General features: G+C 37.0%; 3 protein-coding genes and 1 non-coding gene across 5 annotated transcripts; all 4 read left to right on the top strand.

Annotated features, from left to right (window-relative positions):
• The first annotated feature begins 9,465 nt into the window (after positions 1–9,465).
• LOC148200093 (vesicle transport v-SNARE 13-like) lies at positions 9,466–13,422 on the top strand. Of its 2 annotated transcripts, none has more exons than XM_088114031.1 (6): positions 9,466–9,650; positions 9,874–9,989; positions 11,092–11,150; positions 11,236–11,424; positions 12,662–12,832; positions 13,041–13,422. In XM_088114031.1, exons 2-6 carry the CDS (start codon positions 9,896–9,898, stop codon positions 13,191–13,193), a joined length of 666 nt encoding a protein of 221 aa, XP_087970157.1. In that variant the 5' UTR covers positions 9,466–9,650; positions 9,874–9,895; the 3' UTR covers positions 13,194–13,422. The 2 variants fall into 2 exon arrangements, with proteins under 2 accessions (XP_087970157.1, XP_087970159.1); XM_088114033.1 differs by lacking the exon at positions 9,466–9,650 and adding an exon at positions 9,753–9,776.
• Positions 13,423–14,058: 636 nt separating this feature from the next.
• Positions 14,059–16,434, top strand: LOC148200092 (pentatricopeptide repeat-containing protein At5g15340, mitochondrial-like). The gene has a single exon (XM_088111960.1). The coding sequence runs from the start codon at positions 14,095–14,097 to the stop codon at positions 16,294–16,296; it is 2,202 nt and encodes a 733-aa protein (XP_087968086.1). The 5' UTR covers positions 14,059–14,094; the 3' UTR covers positions 16,297–16,434.
• Positions 16,435–16,653: 219 nt separating this feature from the next.
• TRNAA-UGC (transfer RNA alanine (anticodon UGC)) lies at positions 16,654–16,726 on the top strand. Its single transcript has one exon. It is a non-coding gene; the product is annotated as a tRNA-Ala (tRNA).
• A 1,072-nt stretch (positions 16,727–17,798) lies between these two features.
• On the top strand, positions 17,799–19,888 carry LOC148200090 (uncharacterized). The gene is made up of 4 exons (XM_088112845.1): positions 17,799–18,608; positions 18,918–18,984; positions 19,084–19,293; positions 19,614–19,888. Exons 1-4 carry the CDS (start codon positions 17,799–17,801, stop codon positions 19,886–19,888), a joined length of 1,362 nt encoding a protein of 453 aa, XP_087968971.1.
• Positions 19,889–21,976: the final 2,088 nt, after the last annotated feature.

The following is a 21,976-nucleotide window of genomic DNA, read 5'->3' as shown; positions in this document are numbered from 1 at the left end:
TAGTTTGTTTTGATGGAGTAGTTGAAATATATTAGATTTTAATTTTCTTGTTTGGATAAAGCAATTTAACTTCTCTTCTAACAAAAAGTCTATTTTTAAAATATTTTGATAACTCGACTCTACCCTTCAACCTAAATCAACATAACATGACGTTCGACTCAAGCCAGCTTATCTCAACCTTTGGTACAACTAACTTGATAAGACCTACAACCCAACCCAACCCAACCTAGTAAGACCTTCAGTCGTAGCCAACCCATCTCGAACTTCGAACCGAACCATTTCGTCTTATCCTTCGACCCATATTGATTTAGCTCGACCTTTGATCCAAGTCGATTAAACTAAACCTTTTGCCTAAGCTGACTCGATTGAGTCTTTAGTTTTAGCCTACATGACTTAACCTTCGTGAGTGGAGTGACAAGAGTGAAAAGGAGTGAATTCCAATTTTTTTTTTTAGGATATTTGAAATTCCTCTATTTTATTCATTTGAAATACTTTCCAAATTTTCTTATAATTCAATTTCTTTCTACTTACTTTATCCAAACAAATCATTTAGTATAAAAAATTTAAATTCTTCAAATAAATTCATCACCCTTCTAAATTACCTCATCCAAACACAAATATTAAGGTTGTGTTCTTATCCAAGGATGAATTTGGAAGAGAGTAAATGGATGGATTTGAGTGGATTTGAAGCTAAAGTTTGTATTGTGTTTTTTAAGAGATTTGGATGTGAATGTAATTAGATTTGAATGTGAAGTTTGTGAATAACTTGATTGATATGATACATAAAAAAAGTTTTAACAGATAAAAAAAGAAAATTACAAAATTACCCCTATTGCTAAAAGTAATATAAAATTACTTTTGGAATAGCTTAAATTAATTTTAAAAAAAACGTTGAAGAATAGTTTATATAAATATTAAAAATTTAAAATTGACATTAACAAAGGTTGAAATTAATTAGGAAGGAAAAAGACAAGGCACATGTAGAAAAGCTCATTTTCACTCTTTTACCTTAATTAATTTAAACCATTGAATGAGTAAATATCTATTAATTTATTCTCACTTAATAAATAGTCTTAAATACAAGTTTTGAATCTTTAGTAAAAAAAATAATTTTCTGTCTTACTAATGGCAAATCCCTTAATCATGGTCAAACACTTTCAAGAGAGTGAAAGTAATCCTCGAAGATGGTGTCAACTCTACCTTGTGAACCACCATTGGAGCAATCATGAAGCATGGATTGAAGAGTAGTATAGGAATTTAGGCCATTGTATTCGGCCATGTAGTGTAGGTTTGTTTAAGGGTTGTATTAAGGCCTAAGTAGAATAAAATTTTCCTTAAGTTAGATATTCAAACCAAGTGGAAAGTGTGTTCCATGTGTCATGCTTCCATTGGAGAGAAATTACTTTTTAGAAGTGGTCACATGACATCCTAAGAGTGGAGAGGATTTCTTTTGATAGTGACCACATGTCTCTCTACCATTGGAAAAGATTTGCTTTTATTAGTGACCACATGACACTCTAGGAATTGGCCATTGGACATGTCCTCCCATCATTAGAGAGGATTCGTAGACATTTGTCCACTCCTTAAAAGGCTTCATTTTTGGCCAATGATAGCAAAGGTGGAAGATCATGCTTTTAGGATTAGAAGGAGACATCCTTGACCTATAAATAGAGGTGTCTCCACCCTTGTATTTTATTTTGGATTTAAGTAATGTTATGCTACCAAATTGTAGCCATACACTTCCTTGGTCAAGACTAGAACATCCATAAAGGTCCTTCTAGTCACCTACCTCATGGAGTTGGCCTAACCTCTCTTTGAACCATCAAACTACACTTTATCTTCACCACCTAGCTCAAAACCTTGACCTATCTTCACCACTACCACCATTGCGCATCATATTAGTTCATTCCACCACTTTTCCGCAATCATATCCACCATAGGGACCATCACCTTGCATCCTTTTAGGTTTTGACCCAACCTAGTTTAAGGAGATTGCTATCACTTACTATTGTACTAATAAAGAGAACAAGTATTATAAGCATTATTCTATAGAATGAAAATGGAAAGTTATTAAATAATAAAAAGTGAAAACTTTTACTTCAAAGTAAATATCCTACTAATCCAAAGAACCTATCTCAAATTTTAAACATAATAAGGTATATGGGAATCAGTTCCATGCATAAGATAATTGATTCCTCACACATCAAATGACATAATCGGTTCCATAATTCACGGAATTGGTTCCAAAACCTCATAATGTTTATTTCACCCTTCTTGTTTGTCATGATTTGCTGAGAATGAAAAACATTCTCCCATACAAACTTCACTCGTATGTGGGGTATAAACGTAAATGCAAATGTTTCACCCTCAAATCCTCTCCTATATGTGAAGATCTCATTCCTCCTCCATCTCACAAATATTTCCTTTCACTCTCTTGGAATCGTTTGATAGAAACACAATATTTACATACATATTTGTCTCTGGTAATCTCTCCCAATAATGAATCTACAAAAACGAACACAACCTAAGGAAAATACATATTAATTTCTCTTTTGGCCATATTATTAATTCAAAAATTCAAAAAATATATGTTAATTTAAGTGTATGAGAATATTCTCTCAATCATTTCTCATTTCATACTTAATACTCAAAATCACTTTAAAATAACAAAAACTTATTCCTAAAAACATAAATAAGATTATTCCGATCTGTAGATGTTTATCACAGTCAACTAATCTAAATCTAGCTTAACATAAATAAGCCAAATAATTGTAATTAAAACATGATTGGGCTGTGGTTAAGTCGATGGTAAGTAAAAACTTGTTACAAATAATATGAATATAAAGTAGGTAAGGTAGGTGGGTTATAATAATATACTTTGTACTCTAACATCTATCGACTTAAGCATTAGAGTATTTTCTACATATACATCCCAAACAATTTGAGAAGATCGGAAAATTCTTTACACTAAACAAACAGAAAATAGAAGCAACATGAAGATCAAGACATCACAGAGTAAGAAGTGTGCAACCAATACTATAGAAATAATTCAAATTTCAAATTTGAAGACTTATGTAGATACTCATTTCTAAAGCATCCATATTAAGACTATAGTCTAATTGCTACATGTAATATAATATCTAAGACACTCGACCGAACGACAACGAGGCCGTTCGACCATTTCCTGGTCAGCCATCTCGAATAAGCCGCCAGCTAGGTCGTCCACCTTGGTCGACAGCAAGACCGAGCGACCATTTTCTGGTCGACCATCACGAATTAGCCACCACCTAGGTCGTCCACCTTGGTCGACAGCAAGACAGAGCGTCAACCGTGACCGATCGACAAAACCTTCTTCATTGCCGATCGACCATTTTCTTGTCGACCATCAAGAATGAGCCACCACCAAGGTCGTCCACCTTGATCGACGACAAGACCGAGTGGCCCCAACGTTCATCCCTGGCGATCAACCATTCCGCCTCACTCATGTTCGGCCACCCGTCTCCATAACGTTTGTCCACTGGGTCCCAAACGTTCGACCATGCTTGGCCTCGACCATTCGGCCACCCGCCTCAGTAACGTTCGTCCACTCGAATCCGCAAGCGTTCGCTCATTCAACTACATCTGATGCTCGCACATTGGTCCTCAATGACGTTCGGCGTCTTGGTCTCTACCGCTCGACCATACTTCAACACGAGCATGTCAGCGTTCGAGCGCCACTGACGTTCAAACACCGCTCGACAAGCCATGTGACGAGCGTTCAAACCGTCCACGCGTTCAATCTACGTGTCGAGCGTCCAAACCGCCCTCACGTTCAACCGCTCGACACTCCATTTGGATTCGGCCACTCGACGCCAACGACGTTCGTTCTCTTGGGGCCAATCGTTCGCCCATCAGATCTAACGGACAGTCGGCTTAGAGCGTTCATCGCTTCGCTCAACATCGATGTCAAATAGTCGGCCGTTCTGCCTCACCCTTCGGATTTGAATGCTCGACAGTGCCTGCGTACGTGGGTAATTGCTACATGTAATATAAATATCTTTGCAGGTACCTCCCCCTCCTTTGGCGAGTATGAACAACAACACTTGGAGAAGAGCAAGCGTCCCAGACAGTGTCCCAGACAGCGTCCCAGACAGCCAGGAGCAACGAAAACACACCGGAAAATATCTACACCGAAACACTACATAATATAATACTTTAGAAAATAGTTCTCTCTACTCAATAATCTCATTTGTTGAATACTCAACTTGTAAACTTAAAGATGAAAAAAAGGTTCTTTAACTTTACTAATGAATGAGAATCTTTAAATAAACTTTTATTTGGCGATTAATGTTATAAAATAATAATAATTGTGAAAGAAACACTAATATTTAAATGTTGACCAACAATTTTTTTTTTCTCTCATTAAAGTTTATAAATGCCAATAGTCAAAACTTTATTCCTTAAGTCATCTTTTTAGTTTTTCTTTTCTTATCCTTTTTCTAGTATAGGTTTATTCTTTTACTCTCTTTAGAGTTTTTTTTCTAATTCTAAACTTCTCATAAGTTTTTGAAAAGATTTATGAAAAATTCTTGTTGTATTATGAGAAACTTACATAATATATTACGAATAAATCCTTAAGAACAATAATTTATATAATTCAAAAAATTTTGTTCGTGATTTTATTAAATTTTCTACCATAATTAATATTTAAAATCGCTTTAAAATAACAAAAAGTACTCTAAAATGGTATTCTAAAATACCTTTTCTATATAGCTTCCAGAACTTGTAACTCTAAAAGCTTTTTAATATAGAATTGCATGAAGAAATTATAAAGGAAAAAAAAAACAAAAATGTTGTTAATAAGTTTGTATTCAATCTCGATCTCATATAAGGAAAAGTAGTAAAAGAAATTTGAGAGTGGTATAAAAATATAATATATGATTACCCAATTAATGACATATAAATTTATTATTTTATAGTTTAATAAAAAAAATTCTAAGAAAAAATAAATACGTATATGTTACGTGTATATGTTTCTATTAAAATATTATTAAAATATTATTATCTATGCAATTGGACTACTTATTTTGAATGTTAGGATTGACATTTTTACATTTTAAAACAACCTTTTTAATAATTTTTTTGTAATGTTTTTTGTCACAAGATTCTTAATATGAGATGTCTATGAGAATCTAACCTTAAAATAAAAATTCTACTAAAAAATGTCATGTTATTTTAAATAAATCTTTTAATATAGGTTTAATGTCTCGGTAGGTCCCTATTTTGGTCAGAAATTTGAAATAGGTCCCTTTTCTTTTTTTCGTCTTAATTGGGTCCTTTTTTATGTAAAATTTGAGCAATTAAAGGTCTACCGTCAAATTGGGCAAACGACCGTTTAAATGTTGGTTACGTGGCATGGTCAGAGTTCACATTAATGAGACGTGGCATTATAAACTAATTTTGTATTAAAAATTATGAATGCATAGTGGTGGTGTAATCAGCTTTTTGGAAGGGTAAAGTGGGAATAATAAAAAACTTTAAGTGCAGACCCCTTTAATTGACAAATGTAATTGAGATTGGGGAAAAAATTGGGGGTAGGGTTCGTGTGAGGAACAAATTAGCTTTGGAAGTTGGAAGAAGGCTTTCCTGCCTGCACCGCGAATTGGATTCTGTGTGTTTTTTATTCACAGGTTGATGGAGACGAAGGAGAAAGTGGCAGTGCGATGGTGGATGGAGAAGATTTCGCTCCCTGGTGACTGCCATGGAGGCATTGCAGATCTACGTTTCTGGTGGAGATGACAAAGATGCGAACTTGGCTTGCGGCATTAGGGAGGTCGAGGACGAGGGAGGCTTTGCGTGGCGGTCATGGAGGTTGCGGTGATGGCTGCACTTAAAGTTTTTTATTATTCCAACTTTACCCTTCCAAAAAACTAATTACACCACTATGCATTCATAATTTTTAATACAAAATTAGTTTATAATGCCACGTCTCATTAATGTGAACTCTGACCATGCCACGTAACCAACATTTAAACGGCCGTTTGCCCAATTTGACGGCAAACCTTTAATTGCTCAAATTTTACATAAAAAAAGACCCAATTGAAGACGAAAAAAAGAAAAGGGACCTATTTGAAATTCCTGACCAAAATGGGGACCTACCGAGATATTAAACCTTTAATATAATATATTTCTAAAAAAACAAAAATAAAACCTCACCCCCTAAATATATGATTATATTTTCAACTGTATTTTTTATAAACAGAATAAAATTTAATTATTTCTAAAAATTATAATTTTTGTGTGCTTATCAAACATCCCAACTCACAATAGTTTTTATTAGATGACAATATACAAATTTTGTATTTATAAATATAAAACTATTAAATCAATATACAAATATAAAAAGTATTCTTGAAGACAGGAAAAAACCAAAAGGATTGAGTGTAAAAAATTACAATAATTTGATTTCTATCTTTTTCAAGCATAAATAAATAGTGATTTTTTTTTTCAAGAATCTCAAAGTTTCAAAAGTAATATTGTAACATCCCAAAATATAGTGATAACCATAATCAGAATTAATTACATTAATCATTAAAACAGTGCAGTCTTTACAAAAAGATACGAGGTCCAAAACGTCGAACGTTTTAAAATAATAAAAAAAAGTAATGTAGCCGACGGTATCCAAATTCTAAGACTAAACAAAAAAATACTATCAGCTACTACATGTCGAGCACTCTAGGGCTCGACCTTAATCCCTACTTCAACCGGTTCAACATCTTCCGAAATTTCTTCTGCCAGCGCCTCTTCCAGCAGCTCACTTCCATCTGCTCCCATCCACATGGATGATCATCGCAAGGACAAGACGGACGTACAAAGACAATCGACAACACAAAGAAGAGAACACAGGGTAAGCTTATGTAATTTAATTCATACATTAAAGTATCAATTCAATCCAGTCAAACATACCAGAATGATTCAACATAAATAAATAAACAAATATCCAACAACTATTTCTAGACGGACCGTCCGGACTGTATGATCTGTGTAGCTACAGGCGTCCTTGCACCCGAGTGGTGTAGTAACTGGGATACACTCAACAGCTGCCACTCGAGGTTAGTCCGTTCTTACGTCGCCCATGTTAACTTATGGACTAAGGACCTCCTGCCATTCCCACACATGAACCACTCTCCTCTAAGTGAAGACGAGTGTCACGGAATATCAGGATGGACCAAGCCAGCATTAGCTAACCACAGTCATACTTTACCAAATTCCACATTCAACATATGTGAGTCGTTCCTCCCTGGAACGCTCGTACAACATTCATAAACGTTTAATCATCCCATATAATGTTCATCATTCAAAATCTTTCACTTTTATTTTCATTTTTGTCTTTCAGTCCGAGTATGTAAATAATTAAACTTTCAGCCCTCTTTATAACGAGGACAACCGTGAGGAACGAGACTGAAGAATTTACCCCGTTCCCGAATAAAGTAATACTGACTACCAGATAGATGAACGACCTGTATTAACACGGTGCTCGACAATGTCGGTCGACACAGATGAATGATCTGTATTACAAGGGGGTTCGACACTGTCGGTCGACACAGATGAATGATCTGAATTACAAGGGTGTTCGACACTGTCGATCGACACAGATGAATGATCTGTATTACAAGGGGGTTCGACACTGTCGGTCGACACAGATGAATGATCTGTATTACAAGGGGGTTCGACACTGTCGGTCGACACAGATGAATGATCTGAATTACAAGGGTGCTCGACACTGTCGATCGACACAGATGAATGATCTGTATTACAAGGGGGTTCGACACTGTCGGTCGACACAGATGAATGATCTGTATTACAAGGGGGTTCGACACTGTCGGTCGACACAGATGAATGATCTGAATTACAAGGGTGCTCGACCAGAATCCTTCCCAATGAAAGTATTCCAATTCAAAGAAGTTTACTAGAACACCAAACGGTCGAGAACCGTTTAATGTCGGACATACGTTATCATAGGGAAGTTGATATTCAAGTTTCACTTACATTCTCTCGTTCCTAAGCATGTATATTTCGTATTCATACGTATCACTCATATCATACATTTCAACCAACATATATCATATTCATTCAGTAAAGCAACGTTCGACCATGCATACTCAATCGACATACATCTCATACATTCAGTTCATATCATGTTTACATACAACATACAAGTATAAATTAAATTACTAAGCTTCCCTTACCTGGATAGCAGTGTACTCCCGAAAAGCAAGGTTTTGTTCGACCTCTAACAGCGTTCTACCCTCAGGTTTCGCTCAACAACTTTCCCTAAATCTAAAACACCAGAAATCAGAAACAACTCAGACCTATACCCCATGCCTGCAACTGAATCTTAGTTTGCATGTACTACAGAACAAACGTTCAGATCAACGTCCAGAGTCGAGTGACTTACCGGTTACAGAACTAGGATCTGTTCGGTTCGGATTGAAGCTCACGGTGCCAGGAACGTTCCTACGGTTCTGAAACGTGATCGGAGAAGAAGGTGATGAGTTACAGTAAAGAGAAGGTGAGGGTTTCTAGAGAGAAGTTGGAGAAAACGAAAGGTTGGGTTCTGGGGAAGAAGATGAATGGTGCAGGTGAGAGAGAGTTTTCAAAAATTCTAGTTGTGTTAAACTCACGTTCGTTCGAACGAACGTCTCCCAAGTTGACACCTGCACACCAACTCTGAAATGGGAAGCTTCTCCCGCGACAGGTTGCGTGTGTGCATGCAGTGTTTGGTACGTTTTTAATGTTTCAGAGAAATGATGGGCGTGGCTTTCCGTGTATGCCAGAGAGGGAGGGGATCAGATTAGGTAGTGGGTTTTAATGGCTGAGAAATGATGTGGCGTGCATTAATGGTGAGGATGTCAGAAATTATCTTTGCTAAATATCAAGGGTCTTACAAATATAATAATAAAGAAAAAAAATATTTTTTTATGTATGATAAATATAAAACCATATTTGTACAGATTAAATATGATTTTAGTGTTTGAACTTTAATCCAAATTTTTAGTGCAAATTTAAAATTTGTATTTGTTCAAAACTTTAAATATATTTTAATTTCAAAATTTTAAAAAAATTAATATAGTTTTTTATTTTAAAAAAATTAATTTAAAGTTAAATTTTAAAAAAAAATTTAATTATTTCTAAAATTTGAAAATTAATGTATTAAGCTTTCATAAAAATTATAATTTTGCGTTAAATTTGTGAATTAAAAATATATTTAATTTTTTTTATTAAATAATAAAATACTGGAACCGCTATATTTATAACTTTGTAGGAATTTTTAAGAATGAAACTATAAACCTTTTACACACTATTTACTGATTAAATAATAAATAAATTAATAAAATAATAAGAAAAAGTCAAGAATTTCTCCTAATGATCCTCCATAAATCAATTTTTCTCGCTAAACTCAAAATTGGTTTAATACTAAAGTAATTGAACCCTCTGACTCTGACAGACAAATTCTCATCATTCTCTTCCACTACTTTCCGCTACCTTGTCGTTTTGACCATTCCCTCAAACAAAACGCACCTTCTCCCCTTTTCTCCATACTTCGCCACCCTTTATCCGCCCAATTTCTCGCGTTTCCGAACCTCCGACGCTATCTCCGGCCACCACAGGTACCCCCTTCGCTTCGGATCTCACGCTCCTACACACGCTTTTCTCTTTTCGCTTCGCCGATCATCGTCGATTTTCTTACGTTACGCCTTCGAATAGGGTTTCGGTGCCGGGTTCTTGATCCCTGGGTTCCGATTTCGTTTCTCTAATTTCGTTTCTCTATTTTCGTTTCCACGGTCTCTCAGTTTTATAACCTGTCGTTTTCTTGATCGTGAATTGAAGCAGCGAGTGAAGAAGGTCGTGGACGATGAGCAACGTGTTCGAGGGATACGAACGCCAATACTGCGAGCTCTCGGCGAATCTTACGAAAAAGTGCACTGCTGCTGGTGCTCTTAATGGAGGTACTGGAAAATTCTAACTTGATTCTTCCTTTTTTAAAAAAATTTCCAGCCGTCTTGTGTTGTTGTGTTTTTAATGTATAAATTTAGTTAATTTGCTTGGTTTTAAAGTGTATTTTTGTGTACTGGTATTCCTTTCTTTTGTAGGATATAGTCCAAAAGTTTGAGTTCTTAATTTTGCATTTGTTAAGATATGATTGAAACTCATTTATTGTAGAATTCAGTTACATTGCTTTAATTTAGATAATGACATTTAGCATGAATTAGGATCATTTAAGTTATTGTTGTGTGCACAGTTAATTTGTCTAGTTCATTTGCTTATTTTGTTTATAGGTTTTTCTTTCTATTTTAGAATATGATCTAAAAATTTACAAGATCTTAGTTTTTCTAAAAAGATATGATCCAAACTCCTTTATTACTGAATTCAGTTACATTGATTGAATTTGGATGATGGCACATATCATGAATTAGGATCGTTTCACTTATTGGTGTGTATAGCTCCTTTGGACCCGTTGTCTCTCTCCTGGTAGTTGAAATTCTGTCCAGAAAATTTCTCCTCTCAACAGTTTCCAAGATGTCACAGCTAGTATTGTTTTCCTTTGGTCATGACTAGGGACACTCTTTTATTTGTATCTTCTATATGTCATTTTAGAAATGTCTCATAAATTTTGGAGAGACAACTTCGAAGATCTTGCTAGCGTTTCATAATTGCAATCTTCAATTTCTTCATTTCTTGATGATGTAAGCTGTGTTTTGGAACAGATACTTCAGAACTTGTTTTTCTCCCTTCTATGTTTGTTGCTGCATTTCTTTTTTGCACTTTTTGTCAGTTGAATGGGTGCGGGGAGTGCATTCTACAGTATGCATATTAGAATAAAGTGAATTCTTGTACACATTTGGTATGCCAACAGTTTTTTACTCTATAAATATAAATTCTTACGGATCTTAACATATTCATAGAAGATTATCTTAATTCTTGAGTAATGAACTATAGGAATGTCAAACTATTGAAAGTTTTTATCAGGATGAAGTGTTGAATCTTATGTTTATTTTGGAGCAACGCACATTTCATTATAATTTTTTTGAACTTTCTGTTTATTTTCAGAGCAAAAGAAACAAAAAGTTTCTGAAATAAAGACTGGAATTGATGAAGCTGAAGCTTTGGTACTTCTTTTTCTTCTGCATTGGAAAGCTGTATTTATTTTCTCTGTAGTCTGGTTCAGATATGGTTTATTTAATGAATCTGTAGATTCGAAAAATGGACCTCGAGGCAAGAAGTTTGCAGCCAAACGTCAAGGGTGTGCTTCTTGCTAAGTTGCGGGAGTATAAATCAGATCTAAACAATCTTAAAACTGAAGTGAAGAAAATTGTATCTGGTAACTTAAACCCTTCGGCACGGGATGAATTGTTGGAATCAGGCATGGCAGATGCTATGACGGTATGATTAATTTATTTTAACATCCTCTTTTGATACTTGAAGATGATTAATTTTGTTACGAAGCTATAAGAAGTATGCAATTTCATTATCTTTTCCCTCTGTTTATATATACTTCTCTAGTCAAATCAATGGGTTAAGCAATGCCTTGTTGGTGATATTGCTTTTCCCTTTCAAGCAAGCCATGTACCTCCCTCAGTAGTCATTTTTGTTTCTCTAGGCAATTCAAGTAAAAGTTGAGTTTAGATTACACTGGATCTGTTACACCAATTATCAATTGACGGACTTCTTTGAAGCTATTTAAACACTAGAGATAGCGATGCAATTAAGACCAAATTATGTAGACCAAAATTGTATATGACCCTTATTCATTATTCTTCAACACAGTGTTTATATTATTATTTCATACATTGACTGGGTTGATTATGTATGTACTTGATAATAACCCGTCATTTATGAGATGCATCCATCTTATTTTCAAACTAAGCGAATGAAGTTTAGGCAGTATCTTTTCAAACTGCATGAAGAGTACTATACCTTTAATGGTAGATAAATTGTGAAGAGTAGGTTATAATTTTGTTGGCAGATAGTTATTATATATCAAATACAACCTTAATATTAGACCTTTTTAAGGTTAAATACAAGGTTAATTATCAAGAAACGGCCAAGCAATATGTATCCAGTTGACTCTTTCTGAGTATCGGATGACCATAGCAATTTTTATCTTATTGATTCTTTGAGTATTGGTTGTTCCATTGCCATGACCAATCTAGTTCATTTTCAAGTACAGTGTAAACTAGTGTATTAACATTTGGCAATATTAGTTTGTTACCCGTGAAATACTAAGATAACTATATACTAATTGAAAATTTGAAATGTTAATGTATTTTTTAGAAATTATATTTAACTAATTTAAACCAATTTAAATTATTGATAAGATTCATATTTATCTGATTTATTACTATATTAGGTTAAGCATTAAAGGTTTAATCTGATCATTAATGGATAAATAGATTTTTAATCTAATTAACTTTTCTTCTACTAGATGTTTTGATATTAATAAAATTTGTGGTGAACTGGTGGTGGGACCTCCAAGATTAATATATGTTAGATTATAAATTTGCTGGGCTACATCCAGGGCCAAATTGCATTCCTATTTTCTGATATCCAGATTTGAATTCAATCTTCATTTCTGAACCAACCCTAAAGCTGACATCAACTTGTAATGCAAATACGTTAGGCATCTGCTGACCAGAGAACAAGATTAATGGTGTCAACTGAGAGGTTGAATAAGACCAGTGATAGAGTTAAGGATAGTAGGAGAACAATGTTGGAAACAGAAGAGCTTGGTGTCTCGATTCTTCAAGATTTGCATTCACAGCGCCAATCTCTATTGCATGCACATAACACGGTAATCTTTTTTCATTCTTGTTAAAAAGATCATATATTTATAATTGTTTTACTATTAGTGACATGGAATTTTTACTTTTCTATTAAAAGGAATTTCAAGTCAAATATAAAATGTTCTTTTCCTTGAGTCAAATGCGTAGTAACAGTAGTGTTAAGACCACAAAAGTACATATCCATTGATCTATTAATGGTTGTATTCCATCATGCAGCTCCATGGAGTAGATGATAACATAGGCAAGAGCAAGAAAATTTTGACCAACATGTCAAGAAGGATGAGCAAGAACAAATGGATTATTGGTGGCATTGTTTTGGTTCTGGTTATTGCGATCATCGTGATCCTGTACTTCAAACTTTCTAAATAGCCAATCACAGACTTTTCCTTGTAATGGTCATAAAGGTCACTAAGATACAATGATTACTATTATTTCCCATTGTGCCCCCTTCTCGTCTGATTGTGATTTGTGAGTGTTTTTGGTCAAAGATGATGCATTGTGCAGTGTTGCATACAGCTTCATACTGTGTTAGCTTCTTTCAATGTATGTATCTCTCTAATGATGGGTTTGGCATGTATGGAGTATTGATTTTGATTTATTTTATGGTCAGTTGTTGCATGATTTTAATCATGAAACCAAATTTTGTGTGGTTTTGGTCTTCAAATATAGACTAATTTTGGTTCTAATCCATTGGAGTAAAGTATGTAACTACAATTTTACCATCCTGTATAATAAAAACTTCAGAACTATTACGGAAGTTTAATTAGAAGGATGATGTGAAATGTGAATGGAAACAATGTTAAATAATCATCATGCGTATTAATTGCCTAAAGGATATATGTTCTCCCTTAATTTGATTTATCAAAATGAATTTCTTATTTTTGCATCAGATTTTCTTTTTAATTTAAGATAGAATTAAACTTGTTCCCATCTATAATTTAATCAAAATAAATATTTTGGTAAAGGGAAAAAGAAATATTCTTTAAACAATAAAACAATATTTTTTACTGTTCATTAACTTAATCAATAGATTAGATTAAAATTCAGTAAAATGACGATATATATTCCATCTAATCCAAACTATTCTAATCGAATTGAATACGATTAAAACTGCTTTAACCATACATTATTATAATTATTGCACCTAATTTTGTTGGCTGAATTTCCTTAATTTTGGTTTAAAATCTAAATATTTTGAAAGAAATTGACGAGAGAGCGAGTATGCATATAATTTCCTTTGCCTTAACTCTGGTCATTGTAATAGTATGGTATGAGATGGTCACACTCACTCATCAGACATCACTGTCCTGTCTTCTTCCGTTCTATTCTCCGGAGATGCGCCCGCGCCTCTGCCCTTCGTCCCGGCAAGCAGCTCCACGCTGCCGCCACCGTTGCCGGCCTCCTATCCTCCCCCTCCCACTTCCTCCTTAACGCCCTCCTGCACCTCTATGCTGCTTGCTCTCTCCCCCTCCATGCGCAGAAACTGTTCGACCAAATTCCCCAAACTCACAAGGACTCTGTGGACTACACCGCCCTCATCCGCTGCTCCTACCCCCTCGATTCGCTCCGTTTCTTCCTCGAAATGCGCCAACGCGCCCTCCCCGTGGATGGGGTCACGCTAATCTGTGCTCTTGGCGCGTGTGCCAGGCTTGAGGAGGACAACCCCGTGGCTCAGATGCACGTGGGTGTGGTGAAATTCGGGTTTTTGAGGCACACCAAGGTGTGCAATGCTGTGATGGATGGTTATGTTAAGTGTGGACTTTTGGGTGAGGCTAGAAGGGTGTTTGAGGAGATTGAGGAACCCAGTGTTGTTTCTTGGACTGTGGTGTTGGGAGGTGTAGTGAAATGGGAGGGCGTGGAGAGTGGGAGAGTGGTGTTTGATGGAATGCCTGAGAGAAATGAGGTTGCTTGGACTGTTATGATAAAGGGTTATGTTGGAAATGGCTTTACAAAGGAAGCTTTTATGCTTCTCAGAGAAATGGTTTTTGGTAATCAACATGGGTTGGGTCTAGCAGAAGGAGCTAGTCTCTCACAACGTGGTGAACCGAAGTTTAAATCTCCTTTGAGAGAGGTAACCACAGATAATGCCAGGCAATGGCTTGAAGAAGATAAAGAGCGGGTTTTTGATAACCAAGATGCATTTTGTCATGTGGAAAGAGCTAGCCTCCTACGATGTAGCGAATCAAGAATTGAATTCTTGCGGGAAAAGATGTCTACTTGTAGTATTCGACAATATGTTGAACGTGATTCCTTTCGTAGAAAGATACTTATGGAAAACCAAAACGAAAAGGGGACGGTTTATTGTTGTGGACTTGGGTTGAATTGGGTTACTTTGTGTTCTGTTTTATCTGCTTGCTCTCAGTCTGGCGATGTGAGTGTGGGAAGGTGGGTTCATTGTTATGCTGTTAAGGCTATGGGGTGGGATTTGGGTGTTATGGTGGGGACAAGTTTGGTTGACATGTATGCCAAATGTGGGAGGGTAAGTGCTGCGTTGATGGTGTTTAGGTACATGCCACGGAGGAATGTGGTGGCATGGAATGCCATACTTGGTGGGTTGGCCATGCATGGGATGGGGAAAGTTGTAGTTGAGATGTTCGATTCCATGGTGGAAGAGGTGAAGCCTGATGCTGTGACTTTCATGGCTTTGTTAAGTGCTTGCAGCCATTCGGGTCTCGTTCAACAGGGTTGGCAGTGTTTTCATGATATGGAGTCTGTTTATCGGGTGCGACGGGAAATAGAGCATTATGCTTGCATGGTAGATCTTCTTGGTCGAGCTGGACTGTTGGAAGAAGCTCATGTTTTCGTGAGGAAGATGCCAATTCCTCCAAATGAAGTTGTTTTGGGGTCCCTTTTGGGTGCTTGTTATGCACACGGTAAGTTGAACCTGGGGGAGAAGATTATGAGGGAATTGGTTCAGATGGATCCCCTCAACACAGAATATCATATCCTGCTTTCAAACATGTTTGCATTGAGTGGGAAAGCAGACAAGGCAAATTCCCTTAGAAAGGTTCTTAAGAATAGGGGTATCAAAAAGGTGCCAGGAATGAGTTCTATATATGTTGATGGCCAACTTCATCGGTTCATTGCTGGGGATAAATCTCACCCAAGAACTGCAAATATTTACATGAAGCTTGATGACATGATTTGCAAGCTGAGGTTGGCTGGCTATGTTCCCAACACGAATTGTCAAGTGTTGTTTGGTTGTTCCAATGGAGATGATTGCATGGAAGCATTGGAGGAGGTAGAACAAGTGTTGTTCACTCATAGTGAGAAGCTTGCACTTTGTTTTGGCCTAATGACCACACCACTCGGTTCTCCCCTCTGTATTTTCAAGAACCTGAGGATATGCCAGGACTGTCATTCTGCTATTAAGATTGCTTCTCATGTATATAAACGTGAAATTGTTGTTCGAGATCGTTATCGTTTTCATAGTTTCAAGCAAGGCTCTTGTTCTTGCTCTGACTATTGGTGAATTACACTTTTAACTTGAAGCCACCATTTGGATCAGGAAATTTAAGTCTTATCGATCAGGACTAAGAATGACAGTTTCTGGGCAATGTTTTCTGTAATTTTGTCAATGATATGTTATACATATTTTTATAATTTTCTATTTCTTTCTTTCTTTGAATAAAATATTTTTATTGAATAATTTTTTATCAATACAAAATAGTTCAACAAACTTATAATTTTTAGAAAATATTAAAACAAAACAGGTTGATGGTAAGAAACAGATTCGAAATCATACATCAAATCCATTTTCAAATTCTAATCTCTCATAATTAACTTTAAACTAACATTAACTAAGTGTAGGGTAAAGATAATTTCAACTGGGGATGTAGCTCAAATGGTAGAGCGCTCGCTTTGCATGCGAGAGGCACGGGGTTCGATCCCCCGCATCTCCAATTTTTCGTAATTATTATAAACAAGACCAACGTGTTAAGAAACAAAAGTGTGGAAAATTTGACAAATGTATATCATATTTTTGTTCAATGTTTTTCAAAACATATAATTTATTTTAAAGCTTCAATTTCGCTTAATTAACATGCAGCTTTCAGCAGTTGGTGTATAATACATATGTTGAAACACTTATCCTAAATATAAATAAGAAATAATACAATAAATTTATTCATAATTTAAAATTAATTTAAATACTTATTGTATGGTATAGCCCATGTTCGAACTGTCAACACTGGGAATTGTTCGGTCCAAACCGCTATATCAATCTCGAGTCATAATTGGACCAGTATTTAAGATATTATTAGGGTCTACTCACACTCAACTCATATCCTCAAATATTCAAATAGTGATAACCATTCACTAAATATTCAATCAAGAGCCAAGGCTCTTCAATCACATGCCTAACTTGGGCATCAGAGTACCTTTTGCATGTACCTCCCCCCCTCACTCAATGAGGCAACCGAGCGGTCCAGGCGGAAGGAGCAGATAGAGCACGTGATTCAAGTTTTGGAAATGTTAGTGTCTCGGTCCCATAAAATCCCTACCGAAACATTTTGGCATCTACCGTGGGGCCAAGAGCAAGCAAACAAAGCCTAAATGGTGACCACAAGGAGCATGGACAAGTAGCATAACACCAGAGATCTGATAGCACAAATGCAAGAACAAATGCAGGCTCAAGCGCAAGAACAACTGCAAGCTCAAACGCGAGCTCAGCAGAAGATGCAGCGAAAGCATGAAAAAGAGATCGCAATGCTAAGAACTAAGCAGGATCGTCGGGTACAATCCGAACAACACTCGGCGTCGTTAGCCCAACGGGGTCATAATGGTGAAAATAACCATGGAACCCGTCATAACCAGGAGCAGTCTCACCACACCGACCCGAACGGTAATACCAATGGTAATACCAATCCCAACGATAATCCGAATGGGAATCCGAATGACAACCAATGAAGAAGAGAGCCACCACTTCTACAGACCGTAAGACCGATCGGTCTACCGCCTTTCACGACATCAATCATGTGGGAACCCATTCCAGATAAAGCTCCACCCACATTTGACAAGTATGACGGCTCGACTGATCCGGATGATCACATGAGAGCATTCGTTAATGCAATGTCATTTTACTCCAACAATGACCCAGTCTTGTGTAAAGCCTTTTCATTGTCACTCAAGGGAGAGGCATTGTCATGGTACAACACTCTTCCTCCAAATACAGTAGATTGTTTTGCCACTGTACAAACCCTTTTTGGGAGGCAGTATGCATCTAGTCGAATACAGGAGTTAACGCCCGCGGAACTGGTAAATACTAAACAAGAGAAAGATGAATCTTTGAAAGCCTTTATGAAGAGGTACAACGAAATCACTCGGCGAGTTAAGGATGTCAATTATACTTTCATCATTAGCAATTTGCCTTCCTGCCTTAGGTTAGGATCCTTTGTTGAAAATTTATATGCACGTCCTCCTAAAACTATGGACGAGCTCCAAGAAAGGGTGGTTGAGTTTATTCGTATTGAAGATATAAGATGCTCGAGGAATGCGAACGGGAACAAAAAGGAAGGAAAACAACCGTTCAACAATAACAAGAAAAGTGAAGGTCCTCCTCAGAGGGATTTCGTTCGAACGCCTAGGTATGATCATTACACCACCCTTAATGCACCCAGGACAAAGGTTCTTGAGGAAGCCCTTAGTATCGAACTTCTTACCGTACGAAAAAAGCATACTCCCAAGAACGTCGATGAGAGAAATACGTGCCGGTTTCATCTGAACCGTGGTCACACCACAAATGAGTGCTACACATTAAAGGATGAAATAGAAAGACTCGTTCGAGTAGACCACCTCTAAAAATATGTACAACAGGAGAGCGGCCGAATAAGAAGCCCCGAGCGGTCATATCAGAGGGACGACCGAGGTTAGAGTCGTTATCGTAGCCACAGTCGCAATCATGAGCATGACCGCTCGGTCCGTGGGTGTATAGATACCATTTCTCGAGGTTTTGCTGGAGCAAGTGCATCATCCTCGGTCCACAAAAAACACCAAAGGAATTTGAAAACAGTGCACGTGGTGGAGAGAAAGCCCCAATCCTGGCCACCCATTACCTTTACTGATGCTGACTTTCATGCTCCGGACCCTGATCAGGATGATCCCATGGTCATCACAGCCGAGATAGCTCGGTACAGTATCACCAAGATCTTGATTGACCAAGGCAGCTCGGTCAATATCCTATACTGGAAGACATTCTTGAGAATGGATTTGTCCGCGAATGTAATAGCCCCATTTAATGAATAGATTATGGGTTTTTCAGGGGAAAAAGTCGATACTCGTGGATATTTAGATTTGAAGACTCGGCTTGGAATGGGCGAAGAAGCGAAAGAGCTCAGACTAAGATTCTTATTAGTAGAAGCACCTACTCCGTATAATGCCGTTTTAGTACGACCCTGTTTGAACGCCTTCGGAGCTGTGGTTTCCACTCCTCATTTGACCATGAAGTTTCCATCCGGCAAAGGAACCATATGTATTGTGCGGATGGATCAACAAACAGCTCGAAAATGCTACATCGATAGCTTAAAAGTCACACATTTCATTCCCCCTGAAAAGAATAGAGAAGCAGAAACAACTACAGGATAATCTCGACACCTTGTCAAAGGAATTCATTGGCTTGAGTTACTTAATGGGAAAGCTGGCCCTAACACTCGGAAAGCGATTCATCTCAAATTTTACTTCAGCCGAAACAATTACTATCACGTTTTATTTCAATTTTTTAAAACATAGACTTTTATTGTTTAAATTCTTTTGTTAGAATAAATAATATCGAACAATTTTTGTTTAATCAAGCGATCAAGAACCTGGTCATTCGACCTTACAAGTACTCGGGAACTCGGCCTCAGATGTTCGGCACCTTTGGCCTCAACTGCTCGGCCATTCGGCCTTACAAGTACTCGGCCACTCGGCCTCACAAATGTTCGGCCCCTTCGGCCTCACAGGTATTCGGCCTTACAGATATTCGGTCACTTGGCCTCACAAATGCTCGGCCAATCGGCCTCACAGGTATTCTGCCATTGGGTCTCATAGGCATTCGACCATTCGGCCTCAAATATCCGATGTACTGACTTCTTGATCAAACGAGAGCTTACCATCGAAAGAAACCTAGGGACATTCTCCAGGAACCCCTACTCTAGGGAATGTTCTCTAGGAACCCCTAGGTCATAAAATCGAGCGGTGAAGGCAGTCCCCGATGGACGGTCACTCTCGTCCACTAGGAAGTTCTCCGTAACTCCTAGGTCGTAAAATCGAGCGGTGAAGGCAGTCCCCAATGGACAATCACTCTCGCGCACTAGGAAGTTCTATGTAACTCCTAGGTCGTAAAATCGAGCGGTGAAGGCAGTCTCCGATGGGCGGTCACTCTCATCCACTATGAAGTTCTCCGTAACTCCTAGGTCATAAAACCGAGCGGTGAAGGCAGTCCCCGATGGGCGGTCACTCTCGTCCACTAGGATGTTCTCCGTAACTCCTAGGTCGTAAAACCGAGCGGTGAAGGCAGTTTCCGATGGACGATCACTCTCGTCCACTAGAAAGTTCTCCGTAACTCCTAGGTCGTAAAACCGAGCGGTGAAGACAGTCCCCGATGGACGGTCACTCTCGTCCACTAGGAAGTTCTCCGTAACTCCTAGGTCGTACAACTAAACAGTAAAGCCCGTTCACTAGCAAGAATTCCTAGCTCAAAGCCGAGAAGTAAGCCCTCTAACTAGGATGTTCTCCGGGAACTCCTAGTGCCAAACTAAACGGTCGAACCACTATAAACTTTGAGCAACTGCTCAGTGAGGAACGTTCTCCGTGAGGAACGTTCTCCGTGAACTCTCACTCAAGTTTCATTGATCTACATAATGTTCTAAGTTAACCCCTAGAGTCTGCCATCGCCCAAGGAGAAATGAAAGCTTAAGGAGCATTGAACACAGCCTCCCCAAATACCTCATCATAAGTCCTATAGTTAACTAGGGTTAACTCGGACTTGAGAGGCATATGTATGGTATAGGCCCAGGTCCAAACGGTCAACACTGGGAACCGTTCGGTCCAAATCGCTATATCAATGTTAGGTCATAATTGGGCTAACATTTAAGATATTATTATTAGGCCACAGGTCCAGCAAACGGTTAAAATAACCAAAAATATCTCATTAGAGATATTCATAACCAAAGATATCTGGTTGAAGATATTGATAAAATCATTTATGAGTAACTGATCGAATCTTCAGGTAAGTTTGTTTTTATTTGATTATGTACTTATAAATACAACAGCAGGGCCAAAAGTCAGGTACGTTCCATTGAGGGTCTACTCACACTCAACTCATATCCTCAAATATTCAAATAGTGATAATCATTTACTAAATATTCAATCAAGAGCCAAGGCTATTCAATCACATGCCTAACTTGGGCGTCAGAGTGCCTTTTGCAGGTACCTTCCCTCTCTACAAAGAAAGCAACCGAGCGGTCAGACTATGAAAGTCGAATGGTCCAGACGGAAGGAGCAAGTGAAACACGTAATTCAAGCATTGAAAAGTTAGTGTCTCGATCCCATAAAATCTCTACCGAAGCACTTATATTGTACGGGGTTGTAGGGAAGGTATAGGCTACTACCACACAAAAAATTGTCCTTGGATTATTATGAAATTTTACTTTAATAACGTGTGATCTGACATGTAGTACAATTATTCATTTTCTTGTGGGAACATGTGATATATTAACACTTTTAAAATAAAATAATTAATTTAAAATTTAATTGGTATTTTGATCTTAGGAGATTTATTTAATATGATTTTTTTTTCAATTTATTAATTAAAATTGATTCAATGCCTGGTAAGTTGGTGTTAACATGTTTTTGAAAGTAATATTAGTTTTATCCTACTCACCTTATTATTCTTTAAAACTAAAACAATAATTTCATGAAATTTGTCAATGTTTGATTTATGCCTCGAAAGAGCTTCTTATTAATTTGCAAAGTCAATATATTTTTAGTGCGGGTAATTTTCTTCAAACAAAATCTCTCTCTATATATAATTCATATTTAGGAGAGAAAAAAAAAATTAAATTCTTATATCTACTTCTAGTTCTAATAGGTTTGTAGAATTTAATCATTTATTAAATTTTAATTGTAGAAAAAACATTAAAATTAATAAATTTTAAACATTTAAATAGAGATAA

The sequence above is a fragment of the Vigna umbellata genome, chromosome 4 (genome assembly GCF_029865625.1).
Source record: "Vigna umbellata cultivar VRB3 chromosome 4, Vumbellata_1.0, whole genome shotgun sequence".
NCBI lineage: Eukaryota > Viridiplantae > Streptophyta > Magnoliopsida > Fabales > Fabaceae > Vigna > Vigna umbellata.
This window is presented reverse-complemented; position numbering and strand designations above follow the sequence as displayed.

What these genes read in the sequence shown, in the direction of transcription:
- LOC148200092 (XM_088111960.1), top strand. Translation starts at nt 14,095, where the DNA reads ATGAGATGGTCACACTCACTCATCAGACATCACTGTCCTGTCTTCTTC.
- LOC148200090 (XM_088112845.1), top strand. Translation starts at nt 17,799, where the DNA reads ATGTGGGAACCCATTCCAGATAAAGCTCCACCCACATTTGACAAGTAT. An exon ending in AAATAGAAAGACTCGTTCGA is followed by an intron (nt 18,609 to 18,917) that starts GTAGACCACCTC and finishes GACCCTGATCAG; the next exon opens with GATGATCCCATGGTCATCAC. An exon ending in CAAGATCTTGATTGACCAAG is followed by an intron (nt 18,985 to 19,083) that starts GCAGCTCGGTCA and finishes TGGGTTTTTCAG; the next exon opens with GGGAAAAAGTCGATACTCGT.
- LOC148200093 (XM_088114031.1), top strand. Translation starts at nt 9,896, where the DNA reads ATGAGCAACGTGTTCGAGGGATACGAACGCCAATACTGCGAGCTCTCG. An exon ending in TTGATGAAGCTGAAGCTTTG is followed by an intron (nt 11,151 to 11,235) that starts GTACTTCTTTTT and finishes ATGAATCTGTAG; the next exon opens with ATTCGAAAAATGGACCTCGA. An exon ending in GCATGGCAGATGCTATGACG is followed by an intron (nt 11,425 to 12,661) that starts GTATGATTAATT and finishes CAAATACGTTAG; the next exon opens with GCATCTGCTGACCAGAGAAC.